Genomic DNA, 24,834 nt, shown 5'->3' on the forward strand with positions numbered 1-24,834 from the left:
ATTGAACATTTTGGTGCTGTTACGGTATTCTGTTCACGAGTACAATAAACATATTTGTCACATTTCCAAGCAGTGTGAGACAGCTGAGGCTAGAACATTCCTGATCCAATATCTGGAAAGATTATGCTTTCTCATGAATATAAAAAGAATGAAGGTATGTTTGTAGCAAATTTCTTTTTTTTAAAATAATATACTGTAGCAGAATATGTTTCTTGAGTGTTTATTGCCACTATGCTTGCATGTATATGTTCAGATTGAGGTCTATTGCCTGTCCCAAGATCTACTGCCTATAAAATAATGCTTCATTTATCACTCACTTATGAAGGAGGTTAACAATAAAAGATTTATGTAAGTGACATAAAACATCTAAATGAATGAAGTTTAACTGTTGAATACATGGAAATACAAATCTCAAACATAGAACAATATCATGTGCATGAATTTTAGACTTTCCTGTCCAAAAACTGAAGAAAAGTTTGTTCTTTAAAACTTGAGTATTATTGTTAACAAGTCTTTTAAGATTACATTTTATGGATAATTTGATCTAATCAGAGCTAGCAATATATTACCCAAACTGCCAATATGAAACACCAGCCAAACAGTATAATGAGAGTTCAACAAGCAACATAGCTTCATCCAAACTTTTAGGACAAAATGCACTGAGGTGGTGGTCAAGGCAGCACAATCAGCCCATAGGGTGTAAGGAATGCCTTGTATTGCTTTGTAGTGACCCCTGCCAGTGTTCTGAAGATATGTCACCATCAAACTCCCAAAATAAATTAATTTATTAGGCACCCATTCTGGATTCTAGGTGCTGAAGTGCATCCAGCCTTCCTGAGGGAGACTCAATACCATGTGAACTCTCTGAGGGCAGGAATAAATAGGAGAATGTTGCACCAAAGAGAAAATTTGACTGGGAAGTCAGCAAGTGACCGCACTGTCATCCTCCTCCTTCCTGGGATTTCACCAGGAAAGGGTAGTTTTGAATTTCTGAATAAGCACATCTCCAAGCTGGGCTGGCATAGCCCAATTTTGAGGCCTAGCCAACTGATTCCAAGCTCCTAATGCAGAATGACATATGCAGGTGGCTGTGCCTGCGCAGGCATTTCTCGTGTCATTTCTGGTGCCAGAGGCCCAGTGATAGAGTTCCACTGGCATATGAAATGAATCTTACACCCCACATGTAATTTAAAATACTGACCAATTTCTATAGATAGTGAACAGCTGGGAAAAAGAAGGAAGCTTCAGAAATGCAAATATATAAAATAAAACTAAAATGCCTTTACCTTGGAACCAGGAAGGCCAGGAACACCTACTAAGCCATCTTCCCCCTGAAACAAAATGTACATAACCTTCATTATTTGGCTCTCACTCACATGAGCAAACCACAAGAAAAATCAAAAACTACTTATGCCCAGCAATATTTTCAAACTAAGCAAGTCCCAATAGTTTTACAAGTGATTATGGACAGATATTTGACTCTTTAATCATTTTGTATATTATATGTATTTTTACAGCAACATCCTGGGTATATGCTGTATAGCTATAAACATACTGCTAATTTTTGTTGCTTTGTTCAAACTATATTTCACTCAGAAAATCGTGAACAATGACTAGTTGCAGTGCATCAAGGAGTACTGCCAATTCTCTTCATTTTACTGTGAGTGACAGGATTTCAGAGGTTTCTGGAGCCCATTGTGTGATGACATAAGGAAGCTCCAGCTCCCTCATAAAGTTCAGCCCTGCCAAAAGCCAGAAGAGTCTCCTCTGTTCGTTGTTTTCACAGGAGGGAAGGAGGAAGCAGAGAGCCCAGCAGCTCAGAGCAGGTCCAGTCCCTCTTCTCCCCTCTCTTGTGAGCAACTGGGACAGAACAGCACATCTGCTCCCCTCCACTACTCCCTGCAGCACCCAGCCTGGGAAGGGAAATGGGGAGGGGTGAAGAGCCTCCATAGCTGCCCTCCAGCCTGGGAAGGGGGAGAGTTGACTCCACTGTTGCTGCGCCCTGGCCTCAGAGAGGGGAGTGAAGAACCCCATGAGAAGCAGAGGTAAGGAATATAGGCCCACATTACAGCTGGGTGAACTATGGTTTTAAACTGGGTTTGGATGTTAGCCTGAGTGACAGGCCCAAGGCACGTGACCAAAAGGAATGTGTTCATGAGAAAGAAGAGTTGTTTCGTGTTAAACTTGTAGTGATTCTTGAAATACCATTCTTATCTTATTTAAGATTTGGGCTGGAGTAATAAAAATAAAGAAAACATGGATAGTTGGATAATAGGTGAAGTAAACAATTATTCGTTTGTTTCAAAAGAAATACTTAGTTCAATAGCTAGGGAAAAATTCAGCAAAATAAGATAAGAAGGAAACCCTGAAAAGAAAGGGGCCCAGCCACGAATCTTGTCTTAACCAGGCCAGGGGGCAGGGTTCAGCCCCAACAATCTCTCATCTAGCTTTGGCTAAGGTCCAATAACAGCAATGGAATCACTGGTATATTATAATGTATAAAAAGCAAGGTTTGTTTGGAATTTCTTTGTCGGTTCTTTTCCTTCTCTCTCTGGAGTCATGCCATGATGGGAAGATATCTCCTGCGCCTGATCCTGTTGTAAATATTTTGGCCAATGCTTATAACTGTATTGTTGCTAGGAGTATAAGTATATATATGCTAGTATTGGTATTTTGTATATCACCAACACCAGTTGGCCATTGGACTAATAGAAGGAATACTTGTGTGGAAGCTGAGTCATAGTAAGCCTTAATAAATTTATTAGGAAAATCATTTCTAACAGCAGAGCAGAATTAACTGCTGGGCAGGGGCTGGGCAGATGTGCAAAAATCTCTGTAAGTAATTCATTTGGGAGAGTGGGCAACACTAATGGTCACACACACACACACACACACACACACGGAAGAGCTGGGGAGAGTTAAAAAATGTCAAAAGACAAATAAAAAATATAATCCCAACAATATATTTTTTTAAATCATGATTTTTGGGGGTCTGATCTCTGGAGGTTGGCAATATTAATCTAGTTATATGTTCAAAAGGTAATATTCTAGTCCTTCCTGAACGCTGTACCATTGCTTTGTAACTTCTGGGCAAGAGCCATAATTAGAGAGTTAGGGGCATATTCTGAGGCTATGTCTACACTAGCATGGTAAATCAACCTAACTTACGCAATTCCAGCTATGGGAGTAACGTAGCTCAGAGATCGGCAACCTTTGGCATGCGGCCCGCCAGGGTAAGCCCCCTGGCGGGCTGGGCCAGTTGGTTTACCTGCTGCGTCCGCAGGTTCGGCCGATAGCGGCTCCCACTGGCCGCGGTTCGCCGCTCCAGGCCAATGGGGGTGGCGGGAAGCAGCGGCTAGCACATCCCTCTGCCTGTGCCGCTTCCGCAGCCCCCATTGGCCTAGGATGGTGAACTGCTGGCCTGACGTAGCTGGAGTCAACGTAGCTTAGGTCGACTTATCCCGGTGTCTTCACTGGCCACGTTGACGGGAGACACTCTCCCGTCGACTTACCTTACTCCTCTTGTTCCTGGTGGAGTACCGGAGAGTGCTCTGCCGTCGATTTAGTGGGTTTTCACTAGATCCACTAAATGGACCCCTGGTGCATCGATTGCTGGAGTATCGATGCTGCGGTAGTGTAAACATAGCTTCATTGCTCTTTCAGTAATGTAACTCAGGAATAATTCCACTGAAATCAGTGGTATTACATCAGCGAAAGTGGTATCAGAATTAAGTTCTAATTTCAAAAGGTATTCATGCTGTGTTTCACAGAAGACTCCATCTTGAATCTTGCCAGGAAGACTATGATTGATTAAAAAAAAAAATACTGATCTTTGTTGGGGAGCTTTTCAAAGTGAGGGACAATTCAACACTGCACTTAACACATGGCTTTCCAAGGAAAAGCATAACCAAAAGAAATGTTAAGAATTCATTATCGTTAAATGAATCCCTTCAATAAGCATGAACACAAAGAAGTAAAGCTCCTTATATGGTCAACCTCTAATTTTTGTCTCCACAATGGAGAAAATGAAAATGCTTCCAATGTATACAGTTGGACAATTCAATGAAAATATCTGTTCAATGTGCATAGGTAATTAAACAGTGTGTAGTAAGGAAGGGCTAAGTCATTATATAAATTAATGGTATTGGTCTAACTTTGAATACTGCATTTATTTCTCGTCACTTCACCACTAAAAGCATATAGCACAAACAGAAGAGATTCAGACAAGTGATGGAAATGGTCAGAGGTATAGAAAGACTTCCCTATGTGACAAGATTAGGACTATATAGTTCTAATTTACTTATTAGTTATACAGTAATAAAAGGCTAGAGATGGTAAAGTGGACTTTCATAATGAAGCATATGGAAATACTACATGAAGTTAATGACAATAAATTTTAAAATTATTACATTAAAAACTTTTTAAAAAACCACACAATACATCTTGTGACAGTGAGTTCCTTCTGTTATTAAGATCAGGAACTTATCCAAATTCAGTGAAGGATTGGACATTTATATGACTAACAGCATCCATAATTATAAAGAATAAAAATGCGTAAGATATAGACCAGGGGTCTGCAACATTTGGCACGCGGCTCGCCAGGGTAAGCACCCTGGAGGGCTGGGCCAGTTTATTTACCTGCTGACGTGGCAGGTTCAGCTGATCGCGGCCCCACTCGCTGCGGTTCGCCGTCCCAAGCCAATGGAGGCGGCACGGGTGAGGGAAGTGCTGGCCGCGGCTTCCCACCGCCCCCATTGGCCCGGGACGATGAACCGCGGCCAGTGGGGGCCGCGATCGGCCGAACCTGCCACGTCAGCAGGTAAATAAACTGGCCAGCCCGCCTGGGTACTTACCCTGGCGAGCCGCATGCCAAATGTTGCCAACCCCTGATATAGACACAAAGAGTGTTCTTTGCTTCTTGCAAATCACGTGCTGAGCCATTCAGGCTGAAGCCTACTTGCACTTTGAAATACACAAGAACATTAATTAATTAGCATTCCCTACAGAAGCTTTGACACTAGCTCAGAGAATTCAGCCATAAAATCTCCTCCATTGCCCCCATAAATCTTCATGGGCTTTTCACCAGCAAAACTATAGACTTTGATCCCAAGTAACTCCCACTGCACTCGATTCACTATTTTCCATCCACATCCACTAAGTAACACAAACGTTGGAACTCTCACTTTTCTACCTCCAAGTCATACAAAATATACAAAAAGGACAAAGGAGGAGGAAGAAACTCTCACCACGCCCTAATACTATGGACAAAGAGACAAAAACAATTGACTAATCCATATAACACAAGAAATTAAATAAATAAATACAAAGCTCTTGTGGTCTACAGCAATCTTATAACTCAACCCTGGTAAAATGGGGTTTTTATAAACTCCATTTGTGGCATGTTTTCCAGTCTCTGGACCATTCATTTGGCTCTTCTTGGTCAAAACAGATGTAAATGCAATGGAAAAATTCTGATAAGTTATTAAAAATAATTCACATATGTACATTTCCGGAAAACTAGGAATTCAGATACTTTTGACAGACTAGTAATAATCCTAGATAACAATTTTCTATCTACACACAGTTGCATCAGTACAAACCAGAAAACATAAAAGTTTCTCTCCATAAAAGGAACAGGTCAAATGAAATATTTTTAGAAATCTGGTTAAATGATATTTTATCATTGATCATAGTCCATTATTTTAACATGTACCGGATTTTAAAGTATTAACTAGTACTAATGTAAGATTACTCAAAATGGTACCAAAAATTAATTAAGCACTAGATTACCTAAACATATTTTAAAAAGTAAGGAGAAACCTAAACAAATAATTTGGAATCATTGAGAATTTACAACATTTTAGAAGTTAATGTGGTATATAATATTAAACATATTAGAAATTAATGAGATTCCCTTCGGGGATGGGAAAGAAAAATATTAATTACTTAAAAAAACACTTAAAAGGGTAATAGATGTTTCACGGACAAAGTTTATGAAATCCAAGATGTCTGGATGTATCCCATCATCAATATAAAAGCAAAGAGTCCTATTATTTATGACTTGGGATACTACTTACAGTTTGGCTTACAGGATGTATTGGATACATCAGAAACACTAGCCATTCAATTCCTTTTAATATCAATGAATATAATGCAATTAAAATCTACTCACTGTTTTGAAAATTTATGGATTTGTGCCTTTCATTTACCTTGAGTTGCCAGGCCTTTGGATCCACTCAAAGGCCCTGCCTTTTTGAAAATGGGAACACCTATTTTTTGTGGTAAAGAAATGGAGCGTAATGATCAAAAATGGACCACCACAGGGTCATACTAATGCTGCTTCAAAACATGTACAGAACAAGCCTAAAACCACTACAGGGGTTATGATTTTTTTTAATAAATAAAAAAATCAGATTGTATAAAAATCACTATCACATTTTCCTTATCTTACTGGAACGCTTTGTTGTTTCTCTAAGCAAACTCCAACATTAATGGTTAGAATTACCTTATAAACTATTAATTTGATTTAAAAAAAACCACACACACATTCAGCAAATACTTACTAACACTCATACTGTGAATCCTGTAGAGTCGTCATTTCATGGAGCCTGCTTTAAATGTTGACATTTTTGATTCATGTTCATACTTCAGTTACAGACCACAGAACACACACGTATTTTCAAAGCGCACTAAGGTCAGGGGGAAACTGTCAATATTCAGCATCTCTGAAAAAAATCAAGCTTTATGGGTCCAATTCAGTTTTGCCCTACAGCCCCTTTGAGCAAACTAGGCTGGCACAAAAGGACAATATGGCAGGCCTAAGCCCCTCCCCGAGAATACCCCCAATGCCACAGGAATTCCTGCCAGGCACAGAACCAGCTCCTCTTGCTCTGTTCTCCCTCCACAGCAGCCCCAGAGCAGAAGGCAATCAAACATCTCTGGTGATTCTGTGCCCTTGCAACTTTCCATACAAGTCAGAATACCCTCAGGAGATAACTAGCCTAAACTGGGGGCTGAACCAGTCCTGTCCTTACACTGGCCCCAGCTTGAGTCATCCCTTGGGTAGGTCAAATTGGGGCAACCTCCCCAGGCTCTGCGCTTTGGGGGGTCCTGCACTTCGATCAAATCGGGACTGTCCCGATATTTAGCCCTTTGTCCCACGTCTCAACCGATGTATGATCGGTACGCCATTTGTCCCAATAATCAGGTGAGGAGGCAAGGGGGAAAAGTGAGATGGGAGGTGGGTGGGCGAGTGGGGTGTGAAGCCGAACGGCAGGCGGGAGGGAGGTGAGGAGGCAGGCAGGTGGGTGGATGGTGAAGAGGAGAGTGGTGATTGAGTTGGCGGAGGGGGCACACCGGACGGACAGCGAGGAGACTAGCAGGGAGGCAAGCGGCGGGCAGATGGCGAGGAGGAGAGTGGCGGGTGGGTGGTGGTGGGAGGTGAGGAGTGAGCAACGGCCGGGCGGGCAGAACCCATCATCAGCATGGATGCATATCTTCTGGAATGGTGGTTGAAGCATGAAGAGACATATGAATCTTTAGTGCATCTGGCATGTAAATATCTTGTGATGCCGGCTACAACAATGCCATGTGAACACCTGTTCTCACTTTCAGGTGACATTGTAAACAAGAAACGGGCAGCATTATCTCCTGCAAATTGTAACCAAACATGTTTGTCTGAGTGATTGGCTGAAGTAGGACTGAGTGGACTTGTAGGTTCTACAGTTTTATATTGTTTTAATTTTGAATGCAGTTATTTTTTGTACATAATTCTACATTTGTAAGTTCAACTTTCATGATAAAGAGATTGAACTACAGTACTTGTATTAGGTGAATTGAAATATACTATTTTTATTTTTTACAGTGCAAATATTTGTAATCAAAAATAAATATAAAATGAGCACTGTACCTTTGAATTCTGTATTGTAATTTAAATCAATCTATTTGAAAATGTAGATAACATCCAAAAATATTTAAATACATGGTATTCTATTATTGTTTAACAGTGCGATTAATCGCGATTAATTTTTTTACTCGCTTGACAGCCCTACATTTTACACATATTTATTTAAAAATATGGCACACATATGCAATGAGCATGTGCTAGGAAATAAATCCTATTTGACTGATCGATGACAGTGGCTCTCAACCTTTCCAGACTACTGACTTATCTTGCGTACCCCCAAGTTTTACCTCACTTAAAAACTACTTGCTTACAAAATCAGAAATAAAAACACACAAAAAATTGTGTCATAGGACACTATGACTGAAAAATTGCTTACCTTCTCATTTTTACCAGATAATTATAAAATAAATCAATTGGAATATAAATATTGTACTTACATTTCAGTGTATAGTATATAGGAAGTATAAACAAGTCAATGTTGTATGAAATTTTAGTTTGTACTGACTTCCCTAGTGTTTTATGCAGCCTGTTGTAAAAGTAGGCAAATATCTAGATGAGCTGATGTACCTCCTAGAAGACCTCTGCAAACCCCCAGGGATACATGTACCCTGGTTGAGAACCACCAATCTATGATATTCTATTGAAAACAAAGACAGTGCAAATGAAAAACATGAAAACACTTGCTACTGAGTACTGAGAATAAAACAAGCAGGCCTTTCTGTTTAAAACGATTCTAAAAGATTCATAATCTCATATGGAAAATTCTTAGAAAATTAAGGCTAGCCAGCTGGATATTTCTATCATCTGTATTGATAAAATGGACACAATTTTCTAGTGATATTAAACTCTGGGCAAATTGATAGAGTTTTGTAACTGTACTTGTTTCCTTAATGTATCTGTCCAAAGAGAAATTCTCTAAGTCTTACACAACATTGCTTGATTTACACAGCTTTAAAACAAATCTAAACCCCATTAAAGTTCAGAACTGGAAGTCATTTAAACTCAATTCAACTTATTGAAATAACATCGGAAATCCAGAAATTGTAAATGTTAGTTTAAAATGTGTTCTACAACCGTAAAGGATTATTTGGGTTGTAAAAAATGGCCACGCTTATTTAATATAATAAAATATATGATGACTACTACATTAACAATAACATTTGGAGCCTTGAGTAAAGGACACTAGAAGAAACACTCTTGGTCAATAATGAAGGCCCCAAGGCCAAATGCTTTATCTGAAGGAATTATTTTTGTCCAGAACGTTTAATCTAGTCATCAGTTCCCTCTGCTCAAGATTCAGTGGGCCAGATCCTTAGCTGGTATAAACTGGCATATGTCCAATGATTTCAGCTACAGTGTACTCACAAGGAAAAAATGTCAGAGAGAGCTACACCAATGCAAACATGCTGAGTGTCTAGCCTAAGGTGTGGATCTTCATCGATCAGAGCAATATTTGTTCTGATAACATAATGAGCAGGGGGGTGGACTAGATGACCTCTTGAGGTCCCTTCCAACCCTGATATTCTATGATTCTATGAATGGTGGTGTACTTAGCTAGCTGAGAAACATGTACCAACTACTGATTCAATTCAAGTAGTTCAGAGATACAGTTTTTATTTGTCTAGTGCCATTTGGAAGTTAAAGATTATTCTCATGGCTGTATCTCCTTATTTGGAAGTCCTTTGATATATTCTAGACGTGGGTTAATAGGCTATTTGGATTAGGGAGGATATATACACAGTGTATTTAGAATTTGAATAGTTGGATAACTTTCAGATCTCTAAATCCAAATATCGTTGAGTCCAAATACCAAGCATGAGATCCCCATGGGATTATCTCCTACCCACAAGCCCCAGGCCACCTCACCATTACTAATCTTGAGGGGTCTTTCAGGTAGTAGAGGGAGGAGTGTGGCAGCTCAGTAGCCTTGTAATATTTTCCCCTGCCCCTTTTCTTACAATGTATTTGGGGGTGGCTGGTTCTTCTCCAGTCTTTTTTATGGGGCAACTGACAGAAGGAGGGCATTGCACGGCCACATCTCCAGAGAGAATTGGCTATCTGCATGCCCACCAGCCCTATTCTGCAGCAGCTGGGCGGGAACGGCTCAAAATGTTGTCATCCTTACTGCACTAGGGTTGAAGGCTGTGATACCTCAGAAAGCACTGAACATATTATGCACCAGATTTTCAAAGGTGCTCAGCACCTATTGAGAACAAGTGCCCAAAAAGGGAGCTGAGATCCTTTGAAAATCTGGTCCATAGTAAATAGGGGAACACTCCATCCACTGACCCTCAGTCTTAGTGAGTTATATCTCCATTGCAGTATTCTCTACACCTGCAAGAATCAGGACCAAGGAGCCAGGATCAGCACACTGATAACTGAAATGGCATCTCGCACAGGACGGTCCTGAGAACTACTACAAAGCGGTGTGTTTTGGATGAGATTTTTAATCATTTTTTGTAAAAAGTGTTGATTGTTTGTGGGGAAAATCAGCTGTGGAAAATAGATGTAATTATACATATTTCTGGCTGTACCCTTTCTTTCTCTTGTATGGCTCAACATAAATGCCACAAGCACACAACTTAAAAGAATCTCTATTGTCTAGTTAGGAAGCTCCTCCAGCCACTTTGCAGCATTACCAACATGACCTTAACATTGCAAAATAGCTACACGTTTTTGTTAAAGTTCTTGTAGCCTAATCCTTTTCAAGCTCACTGGCTTGCATTACTACTCTGGAAAAATGCCCAATCTAAAATATAATGAAAAACTGAAAAAAATAGCCACAGCCACTATTACATTATAGAACCTACAGTCTAAGGCTCTGTGGGTTGACATTAATCAAAGGTGAGACAGAGGGCTACATTGCAACTGTTACCTCCGCTGCTATTTCTGTTTTGCCTATAGTCAGTCCCCTAAAGGCAATAAGGCTACTGAACCCCCCCCCCCCACACACACACATACCTTCTTTTCATAGAATCATAGAAGATTAGGGTTGGAAGAGACCTCGGGAGGTCATCTAGTCCAATCCCCTGCTCAAAGCAGGACCAACTTCAACTAAATCATCCCAGCCAGGAATTTGTCAAGCCGGGCCTTAAAAACTTCTAGGATGGAGATTCCACTACTTCCCTAGGTAATCCATTCATAGATGATTAGGGTTGGAAGAGACCTCAGGATGTCATCTAGTCCAACCCCCTGCTCAAAGCAGGACCAACACCAACTAAATCATCCCTTCCAGTGCTTCACCACCCTCTTAATGAAACAGTTTTTCCTAATATCCAATCTAGACCTCCCCCACTGCAACTTGAGACCATTGCTCCTTGTTCTGTCATCTGCCACCACTGAGAAAAGCCTAGCTCCATCCTCTTTGGAACTGCTCTTCAGGTAGTTGAAGGCTGCTATCAAATCCCCCCTCATTCTTCACTTCTGCAGACTACATAAGCCCAGTTCCCTCAGCCTCTCCTCATAAGTCATGTGCCCCAGTGTCATTTTCGTTGCCCTCTGCTGGACTCTCTCCAATTTGTCCACATCCTTTCTGTAGTGGGGGGCTCAAAACTGGACGTAATACTTCAGATGTGGCCTCACCAGTGCCAAATAGAGGGGAATAATCACTTCTCTTGATCTGCTGGCAATGCTCCTACTAATGCAGCCCAATATGCAGTTCCTTCTTGGCACCCAGGGCACACTGTTGACTCATATCCAGCTTCTCGTCCACTGTAATCCCCAGATCCTTTCCTGCAGAACTGCAGTTTAGCCAATTGGTCCCCAGCCTGTAGCGGTGCACGGGATTCTTCCTTCCTAAGTGCAGGACTCTGCACTTGTCCTTGTTGAACCTCATCAGATTTCTTTTAACCCAATCCTCCAATTTATCTAGATCAATCTGGACCCTATCCCAACCCTCCAATATATCTACCTCTCCCCCCAGCTTAGTGTCATCCACGAACTTGCTGAGGGTGCAATCCATCCCATCATCCAGATAATTAATTAAGATGTTGAACAAAACCGGCCTTAGGACAGACCCCCTGAGGCACTCCACTTGATACCGGCTGCCAACTAGACATTGAGCCGTTGATCACTACCCGTGAGCGCGATGATCTAGCCAGCTTTCTATCCATCTTATAGTCCATTCACCCAATCCATATTTTTTTAACTTGCTGGCAAGAATACTGTGGGAGACCATATCAAAATCTTTGCTAAAGCTTTTCCTCCATTCACCATTGTTAAAAGACCAAACAGTAATACAGACAGAGTAACCAAATAGTTTCCTATAGAGACAATTGCGAAGTCCTTTCTTTAGATATCAGAGTGCTATTTTGAAGTTTACAGCATAACTAATAAGCATTTACACTCTACACAAATATATTCTAATCTGTTAATCTAAATCCGTGTCTACACTACAAATTTATGTCAGTATAACTACATCGTTCAGGGGTGTGTTATAATGTAGTTATACCAACCTAACCCCTGGTGTAGACAATGCTATGTTGACAGGAGGGTTTCTCCCATTGACATAGCTACTGCCTCTCGGAGAGGTGGAGAACCTATGCAAATTGGAGACACTCTCGTCACCATAGGCAGCGTCTTCACTAGGTGCTAGAGCTGCATCCCTGGAAGTATAGACAAGCCCTTACTTCCCACCTCCTCTCTACCTTCTGTAATGTGTGATCTGTATCTAGATCGTAAACTCTTTGGGACAGAGATTTCCTTTTCTTTTATGTTTATGCAGCACCCAGCACAATGGAGCTCGGGGCCTCTGTTTGTTAATGAAGTCTAAATAATTAGAAGGTGTTTGCCCCAATGAGTTTTGCATACTCCTTACATGTCCGCTGCTCTTGGACACAGCTTTCACTCAAAGATATAGACAGTTAAATGTAAACCTATCACTGAAGATTGCAGTTAATGAAAATACTTAAGCATTATTGGCAATAAAGAAAATATATATCTTACACCCAAGGAAAATACGTAAAATGAATCCCCAATGTAACTATTTAGTGAAGTCACATCAGGGATAAATTTGTCCCAATTAGTGTTCAAGTGTGCTCTCCTATTCCAAGTTAAAGCAATCCCCCCCTCATTTGTGGAGCATTGCAAGGAATTTGACAGTAATTCACAGAAAGAATAACAGTGGGAAAAAAACTGAGTTTGTGAACTAAAAAAAAATATCAGCTGGCTGGGCTCTCTGTACCACAACTGCAAAAATCTGGCTCCTGTTGCTATTTTATGATTACAAATCAAACACCTGTGTCACCAGCTATACTACACGTGTGTGACTGCTGAACCATCTGCAGTACACACCCTTTGACAGTTGCTTTACTTAGTGTGGGTTAGAAATGAGTTCATTGGAGATAAAGTCAACAGCAGAGTTAGCAAGCACTTTTTCTATTTTTGGAAGCTCCATACAACAGCAACGATTCTGATGATTATTCAAGACTTGGCCCAGCCTCAGTCAGTTGTGTTGGGCTAATCAATTCAGGTTTCAAACATGCAACCTGAGTCATGTGTGTTCAGGAGTACTGGCTTGCAATGAACATTTTGACTAGCTCCCATTGTGAAAATAAATCACATTTTCAGTACCTATTATTGATTTTACTATATGAAGAATCTATATATAGACAGCTTTTATGTCTGACAACTGGATATTTGCCAGTTAACAAATACTATCTTTGTTTGAAAAATGTAGCTCTACGTACAGCTTTGTGGGGAATAAAAACAACAAATAAAACAAAAAACCCCACACCATTGGTATAACAGAAAAGTCATGTTTGAGCTGGTTTCACTGAAAGCAAATAAACTATTATTTCAACCCAAAAGTTTGGCTGTGAAAAACAGTGTAGAGCCAATTGCCGAGGGACCGAAGATTATTATAAAAGTCTTCCCCTGGGTTCTTCTTTGCACATTTACAGATCTTCCACAGTTTAAAGTCTGGCAATGGTGTAGTTATAGTTCAATTCATTACAACTCACAGCAGCCAACAAAATCGCCTGCAGCCTCAATATAATTCATGAAATATAAAAGACTCTACTTTCTGGGGCTTGTAGAAAGCTTTTAAAATTTCTTCCAGGTAAATAATTGGACTACAAGGTGTAAGCCACATAGAAAATTTTGTTACGGGCAATAGAATAAACTACTTTTTAAATTAGAGAGGTAACACAAGAATTATCCTATCAGAACCAATCAATGACCCATCAAGCTGCAATTTTGCCTTTGGCAAAATCCAATAGACAATCCTTCAAAGAAAAACAAAAACATGAAACAAAACTAGGCATAATGTGCTTGACAATTTCTGCAAATGCTACTGCATGGGGAGAAAAATTCCTTCCTGACATACGTGAGGACTAACTCTGATTAGCCTGTGGCACTGATGGCAACCGGGAGAGGAGCAAGACTAGAAACAAGGTGGGCTTTTCTTCACATACAGCACTACAGAAGCACAGATGCACCAGCACCAGTGTAGTGCTTTAGTGAAGACCCTACTCCTGACAGCGTAGTTAATGCACTTCCCCAAGATGTGGTAGCTGTGTCAATGGGAGAAGTTCTCCCATTGACATAGCACTGTCTACATGGGTGGGAGGTTAGGTTGGTATAACTACATTGCTCGGGGTGTGGATTTTTCACACCCATGAGTGACAGTTATAGGTTTGTAGTGTAGACTTGGCCGATTACAGAAGCCTTAAAAAATGTGAGTATGATATATGGCCACTGTGTGGAATGGCGGTTGTTGTTATGCAAGGATGTAGAGTGCAGCTGCATCCTCCATTCTGGGGATGCTGCTGGGACATACCCTGAACAGACTAGTGTAGGCTGCTGCTTGTTGGCAGCTCTCATTTCTGTATTACATAACATTTAAATACAAAATAATTTAGTTGTTAAATATAAGCTCTCTGTACCTTAATAAGAGCACTACATGAACACTACAATTTGAGTCCTGGATTAAATACACCTCTACCCCGATATAACGCGGTCCTTGGGAGCCAAAAAATCTCACCGTGTTATAGGTGAGGCTGCGTTATATCAGGGTAGGGAGAGGAACCACTCCCCACCCCAGCTCACCTCCGCTCTCCCTCCGCCTCCTCCCATGAGTGTGACGCAGCTCCGCTTCTCCCCTCTCCCTCCTAGGCTTGCCGCGCCAATCAGCTGTTTGGTGTGGCAAGCCTGGGAGGGAGGAAAAGTGGAGCTGCAGCACGCTCGTGGGAGGAGGTGGAGCAGAGGTGAGCTGGGGCAGGGGGTCCCTGGAAAGGGCCGCAGCAAGTAACGGGCAGGCAAAGAGGAACCACCTGTGGTAACACGAATTTGGATATAATGAGGTAAAGCAGCCCCGTCCTCTGGAGTGCTGCTTTACTGTGTTATATCCGAATTCGTGTTATATCGGACCGCATTATATCGGGGTAGAGGTGTAGTTGTAAGCACTGTATAAATATTTCCAGTATTGCTAACCCCAAACATTAAAAAAATCGTGAGTCTGATCGCCAAAAATCATGAGACTGGCTTAGAGATTTTTAAGAAGTTATACTTTTTACTTCTCTTTATGAGCATTTAGGGTCCACTGAGGTCACATTTTCATGATTTTTCTCTGCAGTTATGAAGGCTAGAAACTTACTTTACAAACAGTAATAATGAAGCTGAGATTCTGATCTACTCACATGACTCCAGAAGCTGGGGTTTTAAGAAAAATACCAGCTGTTGGACTCACAATAATATTATAAGATTTGGCAGCACTGTACAGTGGTGCCAAATTCAAACTGTGGCTGGGGCATGAAGATAAAGCTAGTCCTAATCTACAAAGGCAAACAGAGGCAAGGAGCAGGTGAGATGGCCACATTTGCTTGCACCAGGGGCTTGGAGGGTGCCCTAGAGGGTGGATGTGAATGGCTACTTCCCAGGGAGAACTTCCCCTGAGGAAGAGAGCTTGGCAACCAGCCACAAACAACTCCTGCTGCTGCTGCCTGCATCAAAAAGGCAGATGCCCAGGCGTGGCCCCTTGCAAGCCAGCAGAAGAACAGCTGCAGCCTCAACAACAGCCCAGCCACAAATTTAGAGAAGGAGGAATCCAAGTAGGGTTAACACTGTCCATTTTTTAACAGGCCAAACTTGTTTTTGTACTTACTGGCCAGTTAAAAGATTTGACATGCCAGGTTAGGAACATGTTGGAGTGCTCTACAATTCACACTCCTGTACTACAAACTGTGGCCCTGTGTTAGGAGAAGGTAAGAAAAATGATAAACATAAAAGTACAGTGTGTATGACAGAGTGTGTGTGTGAAATCATTTTCTAAAACACTCCAGTGAGAATTAGCTACAGCAGCACTAAAACTATTTTTGTTGGGGAAGGAGGCTGGTGTAACACTGACAGACCCCGGTCGTCAGCGGGCACGATCCAACCTGGGACTTCCGGAGCTAAATGCATGAGCTAAAAGCCATATGGCTGTTAGCTAAGGCTGCAGAGCAGACTCATTAATCTCACTCTCTAAGTGATCTCAGTGCCACTAGAGGGGACAAAACACCACACTCAGAAGGTGTGTGGGTTACACTAGCAGTAGCCAGTTTTTCTGCATCTCAGAGGTGGCAACCCTAAAGAGCACATTCCAGCTACAGGACCTTAGACACAGACCTCAGACCTCAGATCAATGTCCTGGAGCATACCCTAGCAGAAAGGAGCCCAGACAGGACCAGCTAGTGCACCCTAACTAGCATACCTTAGATTAAAAAGTCTAGCCAATGAGCAGGAGGTTTTTTTTTTGTTTTGTTTAAATCACATCCTTACAGGAGGTACAGCAGCACAGTCCAAAGGAGTCTATCACAGAGCTGCTGAGCAGTACCAGTACGTATTGGTATTAGACTTCTGTGTTCAAATTGCATTTTTCCCTTATTGTCAATTTGCCGCTTCTTTGATTTTTAGGGAGATAAGAGGAGCAGAGAAGACTCAGCAATGAGCTTCCTTAAGTGCATGAAGCATGCTCTAGATGCTCGGTCAGATACACAGGCCTGTAGTTAAAGTAAAAGAAGATAAAGGATGCCCACAACAAAGAAAATGGAAGCCCCTGTGTATCAACACTAGACAGCATAAAAGCAATCACCAGCACCATTCTTTCCAGCAACATCGCTTCTGACTATAGAACTCCCTTAGCCAGTGCCCACAGAAGTAATCCAGCTACACAAGGCTCTTTGTCAAGAAAAGAAGCTGCACTGTTGCAGGTGTCTGAAGCTTAAGAGTTTGGGAACCAAAAAATCATAAGTTGTTCAGCTATACACAGAGTCTGAACTACAAAAGATCACCTAATATGGCAAAAATAAGTCAAAGTAGCAGATAGCTCTATGGAATCACATTCGTGATCAAAGGCTATTCAAATCACAACTTGCAGTTAAAAATATACAATGCTCCCTGAAGCAACCAAACAAGTCTTGGAAAATGCAGTGGTCAAGAGTGAGTCTGCCTATCAAGATTTTTCACACAACATACAAACTCAAAGTATCAGGGCTTTTATGGACTTCGCTCTTTTCATGTAAATCCATGTCTTCAATGGATTCAACATGAGAAGAGCTCTTCAGTCAAATTATGTGCAGACCTCACTGAACATACATTAGTAAAAGTAGAAATATCTCAGATATACAGGAGACTTGGAGCAACCCAGCTGTGATGGCAGATGAGTGCATGACTTCAAACAGCTACTTGGTCTTGATCGTGTGCCTTCATTTAGTGGTAAAATGAATAGTTGACAGAAGCTAATCCATCCAAATCACTGCACTGGTAAAAGCAGCATAGCAACCCTTCAGGACCATAGTCTACACATTTTCTGAAGACTTCTTGCAGAGAAACTGAATTTGTTTTGCATCTAACTGAGCACTTACCATACTGGGAGAAATGAACATTTATGAATCAGGCAGAGTCTGTAAGTTGCTCACCAGCTGCATCATTTCTGCTATAGCCTCGTCGAGATGGTGGCTATTATAGTCACCAAAGTACACAGCTGGGTGAAGAAAAGAAGGTAATGTGGACTTTATTTGGAGATTTGTAGACGTTCGTTATGGTCAGTAGTCAGATTTTTATTGCAGTAATAGAAATTTCCATGGCCTTGGATTCTTCCAGGACTGAGACATCTTTAAGACTATGCCCATTGTATATGGCAAGGCCACACTTCACAATGTTAAAGGTGACATGTATTTTATATCTTACAGCTTGCCATAGTCTGCATCTTGAGTCTCTTGTACAGCAACATCAATGTAATTACCCTTAAGAACTCTTGAAAGATAGTCACACTTAACATATGACAAACTTCCACATTAAGTTTGTACACGGGTATAGCTATCCTTATGGTTCTTTGATGCTAGACATGGACTCTTAACAAATTTCACATTGCTAATTATTCCGAGAAAGTGACAAATCAACATCCAGTAGCCTTTTGATGACATTCATTGCGTTAATCAATAATGTGCAACAGGAGCACCACATGAAGGTTGTCGTCTTGCTCCTATATTAAAATCATCTCGAATTCCTTAAGAATTTGGGGCCAAAGGGACAAGCATAGTTGGCACTGCTGTACATTCAACAGGGAAGATCTCAAAACGCTGGTATGAGATGATAGTCATTTCCCTTCTCAAACATGGGATACTACCATATGATGCCACCAACTGTCACCCAATATTACTCCTCTCCGCAACTCATAAGGTAACAGGGAGGGTTTTGCCAGCTCATCTCATCCTTATCTTAGAGGCCATCCTGCCAAATTAAAAGGCTGGTTTTAGACCAGGAGGAAGTTGCTGAAACCAGGTTCTTGCCATGACTAGTTACATCAAGGCTGGCTTCTAGTGGAATCTAAAAACTGGAACAGCATTGATAAATGTATTGGCCACCTATGATATGGTATGGAGATATGAGCTATTAGGGGTCATCCAATGCTGTGGCACTATGTGACTCCTGGCCATAATGTCAAGCAACTATAGACAGCACATCTTTTTGAATGGGCAGATCAGCAAAATATTCACCCTCAATGATATTTAACCTCAAGGATTCATGCTGGCTCCTTCATGATTCAGTATCTATATTAGTGACTTACCTGACAATTTCACGTAAGTTCATTTGCATTAACAACATCATTCTTGTGATATAAGGCGAAGACAGTACCACCACTGGTGCTCTCTGCTGACCTCAAGATAATGACAGAATACTTGCAGTATTGAAAGCTCTGCCCCAACACCTCCAAATCACTGGTAATAGTCTTTCACCTAAACAATAAAGCCACTAAGGAACCACTTAATGTCACTTTTCATATGTCTGAAATGAGCCCTATTCTAAGTACCTGGCTGTAACTTTGGAATGAGCTTGACTTTTAAAGCTCATCTAAAAAAAACCAAACACATGAAAAAGGTAAAAACAAGGACTAACCTCATCCAAAAATTTGCAGGATCAATATGGGATGCCAATGCATGCACACTTAAATGACAACTATCACTGGCACACTCAAGTGCTGAATATTGTGTACCAGCCTGGGCAGGCAGTTCACATACCAAATTTCTGGCCGTGCAGCTTAACGTCATGACGAAAATTATAACTGGAACATTAAAACAAGCACCTACTCCAGGAATAGGCAACCTATGGCACGTGTGCCAAAGGCGGCATACGAGCTGATTTTCAGTGGCACTCACACTGCCCGGGTCCTGGCCACCGGTCCGGGGGGCTCTGCATTTTAATTTAATTTTAAATGAAGCTTCTTAAACATTTTAAAAACCTTATTTACTTTACATACAACAATAGTTTAGCTATATATTATAGACTTATAGAAAGACCTTCTAAAAACATTAAAATGTATTACTGGCACGCAAAACTTTAAATTAGAGTGAATAAATTAAGACTCGGCACACCACTTCTGAAAGGTTGCCTACCCCTGACCTACTCAATAGTAGCCCACTCTGAGACATATACCCGCATCCAAGATGCGGAGAGAAACACACAACAGCTCATGAGTACAAGCAAATCATGGCCAACCTGAAAATTCATGAGGATACCTCCAAAATCTTCTGAAGTCGTGCCTGAAATCTCACAAGCTTTTTTGGGGATTGTGCTAAAGCTTTTAAAGCATTGTCATTCAATCCTGACATGCACTGGAAAGAATTCTGGGATAATTCTAATGCCCCAAACAAACATTTGATTGCTGACCCCACAAAAGAACTTCCTGGCTTCAATCTACCCTGGAAACAATGGTCCAGATTAAACCACTTCAGAACACTGCCTGGCAGATGCTGTCATTTCTTACATCTCTGGAAAACAACACACAATGGCTCTGTGGACACCAGTCAAACTATGGATCACATTATAAATCAATGCCCACTTGGATTGTTTTCTGGTGGCATCTCAGGTTTACTCCAAAGCTACCCATTGGCTCTAATCTGGATTTGTCTACATGAACATTTCTAATCATCTCATGTACTATAAGAAAGAAGTTTTATTGATTTTTTGGGGCGGGAGGGAGGGGAATACCAGCGTAATTGCCCATCTAACTAGGGGGTTCTCAACCAGTGGTATGCATACCAATGGGATTCTGATTTTAGACAAGACTCAGAAGTGAAAAATAGGCTCAAGTGTCCCACTGAAATGTAAGTATAATATTTACATTCCAATCAATTTATTTTATAAAATTATATGATAAAAATTAAAAAGTAAGCAATTTTTCAGTAATAGTGTGCTGTGACACACGTATTTTTATGTCTGTAGGTTTGCTACAGAGAAATAAGGGATTAGCAAACATCACATGAAATGTAAATATTCACTGTCAATAATTGTTTTTATGCAATAAAAGTTTTTTGCAATTATTTTTACTAATCTGCTCAAGTTATCTTTAACCCAAAGAGTATGCCTGTGCTAAAGGACAAGGGGCTCCCTGGTATCTAGCAGTGAGTCTCAGCTGGCCTGACCAGCTCAGTATACCCCAACTCACTGTTGTCATAAATTGTATCTAAAAGATGTCATGGAAGGTTTGCTAGAATGACATGCTAGTCATTAATATTATTGGGTGGTGTATGCACAAGTGATGTATGGAAAATTATAAATATGTGCTAGACATATGTTCTTACAATGTTTCTGGAAGATAGGGCATAAGGCACCCTGCCGCAGACAAAGGAACATGATTCGGCCTGTTTGAATATGTCTCCAATGTATATTGAGCAAAGAAAGATGATAGAAGTACATTTACATAAAAGGCAAACAAAGCCATCAGACTAGTTCGTGGGGGAGATAACCACTTAACTATCATAGTGGCAGGAAGGAAACTGCAAAAATTAACATGGGCTCAACTCCCACATGGACACAGCGAGCTGAGTCCCTAGGAGGGCTTCCTGCCTTGACAAAAAAGAAACTGTGAGGATATAAGCAGAGAGAGAAAGCCATTTTGGCATACTTAACCTGAGGGGACAATGAAACCAAGTGCTTTAGGCTCTATGTTGTATCCTGGGTAAGGACTGGGCAGCCATGCTGTAAGAACAACTGTGGTGAGAAAACTACTCCAAACAAAAGTTTGTTAAGTTAGGTTTTAGTCTTAGAAACGTATTTTTATTTTTGTTTGTTTGTAATCATTTCTATCCCAATTCCTTCTACTCGGTATCCGCTGAATACAAGTTCTTTGTTAATAAACTTAATCTTGTTTTATTACACAACCATCTCAGTGCAGTGTTTCAAACTGAAGAGTAAAATCTTCAGCCAAACTAACAGGCTGATGCTAGGTACTGTCTCTTTAAAGAAGCAGCAAACTTGATAAGGTTTTGTGAGGGACTAAGCACCGCAGAAGACATGGTTTTGGGGAGACTGGGAACTGGAAGGCTATTGGTGTCACTTCACAAAGAATAGCCAGGCTGATAGAAGCAAGGGGGAAGTCATTGTGCTGTAAGCAGGCTGCTGGTGTCAGGGATCTAAGCTGCACAGTACAGAAGCACCTAAGGCTACAGGGCAGGTGGTGACATAACCCCTTAATTGTTTGGATGAACCCCCCAAAGCGTCACAGTACCTCATTATTCAGAAAATTTATACCCTGCATAGGTTGGTGGTTAGTTTTTTTAAAACAGTTCTTGACATGCTTTAACCTAGCAGTTTCAGATTTAATTTTAGTTCACTTTTAATTTAATATTCTGACAATTCAGCTCTAACTTGTTCTGAAATGAAAAAGGACTACAATGCTCAGGAAAGCTGGAAAGTTCTGATATTTCAAACTGCTGAGTGTAAACAGACCGCAGTTTGGGGGAGACAAAGCTGCAGTAAACTGAACAAGGACCCAAACAATCAAAATTAACCCTGGATACCAAAGAAAGACTACTAAATGCAATTACAGCATTCATGTTAGGAAGAAACAACTTCTTCTGATAATTTAGGCAAATTACTTAGAAAAATTGAGTTTGTACCTCTTTTTATCATGGAAACCACAGGAGGTGTTTTATTATGGGAATTAAACAGAGCTTATCCTAATGCAAGATGATTTTTACAATTCCCCCCCTGAAGAATCTAAATTGTAAAAATTTATGTAGACAAAATATTTTGGAAAATGCCACACTTCTAAAGACAAATGTAAAGTCAGAGAAAGAGCCAAGTAAGTACGATATTTCCATTTTTATTTTGAGTGTCACTGCTGACCTTCTACTATGCATATTTTTTAGTAATTTACAGATGGGAAGTGGCTGCATAGAAACCCTCTGACAATTATTTTCTTTATTGGTGCATGCACATGGAAATCCTCCCAGACTGCACATCTCTGTAGGCAAAGAAGCAAATACCTTCTTAAATACCTATTCACAATTTGGAACCCCCAAAGACTTAATGGGTGCCATGCACTACCTTGCATAAAAAACTGACCGACTGACACTGTTGTGACTGACATCACAAGAATAGCCTGATCTCTAGATTTTGCTCAAACGACTCACTCCTGAGGCACACCAAATTTCAGAAAAATCTGACTAAGCACGTTGAGTTTAGAGGACTTTGTGTAAAGGTCAATCTTTAAAGAGAGGTGGTAATGCAACCTTAACTATAGTGGCATTGCTGCACCACTATTCCGGTAGCAACACTCAGTCACTTCCAAATTCTGTTGGAATTAAATTGATAACCTGGTGGAGGAAGTTCTTTATTTCAAAACCAATCCTCAGAGTCATCCAGTCCCCTATTATATTGTTCTATTTTAAAATGTAGCTTTCAGTACATTTTCAGTAGGCTCCAAAATTCAAATTGTAATTAAACTTAATTTTCAAATATATTTCACAATTTATTTCTGATGCAAAGAGCTTCTCATTTTATAATTTCAGACGGCTGGGTTTTGACAAATGGGTACAATTTACTTTTAAAATGGTAAAAAAATAATTTATAAAATATGATTACAATAAATTGTATGGGGGAGGTTCTTAGGTGATACTGAAATTGAATTGTCAGGTTCTTAGAGAAGTCACTCGCTGTTCTCTGCCTAATACTATTAGCATGAAATGCTCATTCCATTTCATACTCATCTTACTATAGATAAAACCACTGAGATGTATTTGTATTGTTGAACTGCATTAGTATGTTCTTAATCCCAACTGTCCTATTAACGTTCATAAAAAATCTTTTCAATTAGTAATTGAATTTAAGTCATTTAAACTTGAGGGTCAATTCCACTCATAATATTGTACCACCCCACCCCTAAATTAGACCAATTTAACCAACATAGTTATTCTACATAAACATACTAAACAGAGAAACAGACGATTCCAGAGATTCTAATAGATTTAAATATATTTTTAACCTTTGATATTCATTTTAAAGATGCAAGAATAAGAGTATATCAACATGTTGACAGTACAAAGCCTCCCGGGATTTCATGAAATTTCCCGTTAACTACTTTAAAAAATTGTTGAAATACTGTAACAATTTTATGTCAATAAAATGTTGTCTTAACATTTTCTATGCAATTATGTGTACGAACATACAGTGATGGACTCCCCCCGGGGTGCCACCTGGAACTGGGGTACCACTGAGCTCTCTGACCCACCAGCCTGGGCTCCCTCTCACACTGTGCTGCTGTGACAAGTTGCAAAGCCCTCCAAGCTTGCACTTTCATCGGCATTCACACAGGTGGGGGGGACAGACCCAGCTGCAGTTACATGCAAGCTCTCTAACCACCAGAATCTCATCCTAGGACCTCAGAGCAGTACGGTCCTGCCTTGGTCAAATCTGGCCAGTATATTCGCTTAACACCTGGGGACTATGTGGTTACTTGTGGTAACCAAGCTGAGATTTTCCCCAGACACCTTAGTCAAATGCACACTGGTTTGGATTAAAACATAAAATAAGTTTAACTACAAAAGGATAGATTTTAAGTGATTATAAGTGATAGCAAACAGATCAAAGCAGCTTACCTAGTAAATAAACAAAACTGTAAACTGAGTTTAACATACTAGATAGGTAGGATATGAATTAGCAGATTCTCACCCTGAGTGATAAACAGGCTGACAGATTCTTAAGGAGCAAGCTGCACTAACTTACAGCTTGGAATCCCCAAGTGTTTCATTCATAGGCTAAAAATCCCTTTAGTCTGGGTCCAGCACTTCTCCCCAGCTCAGTTTTATGTTCCTCAGGTGTTTCCAGGAATCTTCTTGGATGGGGAGTCAGCGAAGAACCACAATGATGTCACTCCCCAGCCTTAAATAGCTTTTGCATATGCTTTGTCTCAAAGCTTGATTCCCACGCCAGTCAGTGGAAAAACACTGATATCCCAATATGGAGTCCAGCACCAGGTGACCAGGTCACATGTGCCTGTAGTGTCACAGCAGCTATAACTCAGAGGCTGTTTATAGCATCCTTCAGGAAGGCCTCCCTCTCTTTCCCCCTGGTGTGAAATAAGCTTCTTGTAAGGCCTATTGTTCTCCCTAATGGTTTATTAACTTGAATGGGCCCTTCACAGCCAGTCATCTAGACTGAGTCTTTTG

General features: G+C 40.6%; 1 protein-coding gene across 1 annotated transcript in view; it reads right to left on the reverse strand.

The window, feature by feature from the left end:
- Window positions 1–24,834, reverse strand: part of COL19A1 (collagen type XIX alpha 1 chain) — a 312,743-nt gene that overhangs the window by 221,810 nt on the left and 66,099 nt on the right. Inside the window, 1 exon segment of the mRNA XM_054021580.1 lies at window positions 1,287–1,331. Within this exon segment, the coding sequence (XP_053877555.1) occupies window positions 1,287–1,331 (45 nt within the window).

This window comes from Malaclemys terrapin, chromosome 3, assembly GCF_027887155.1.
Source record: "Malaclemys terrapin pileata isolate rMalTer1 chromosome 3, rMalTer1.hap1, whole genome shotgun sequence".
Classification (NCBI taxonomy): domain Eukaryota; kingdom Metazoa; phylum Chordata; order Testudines; family Emydidae; genus Malaclemys; species Malaclemys terrapin.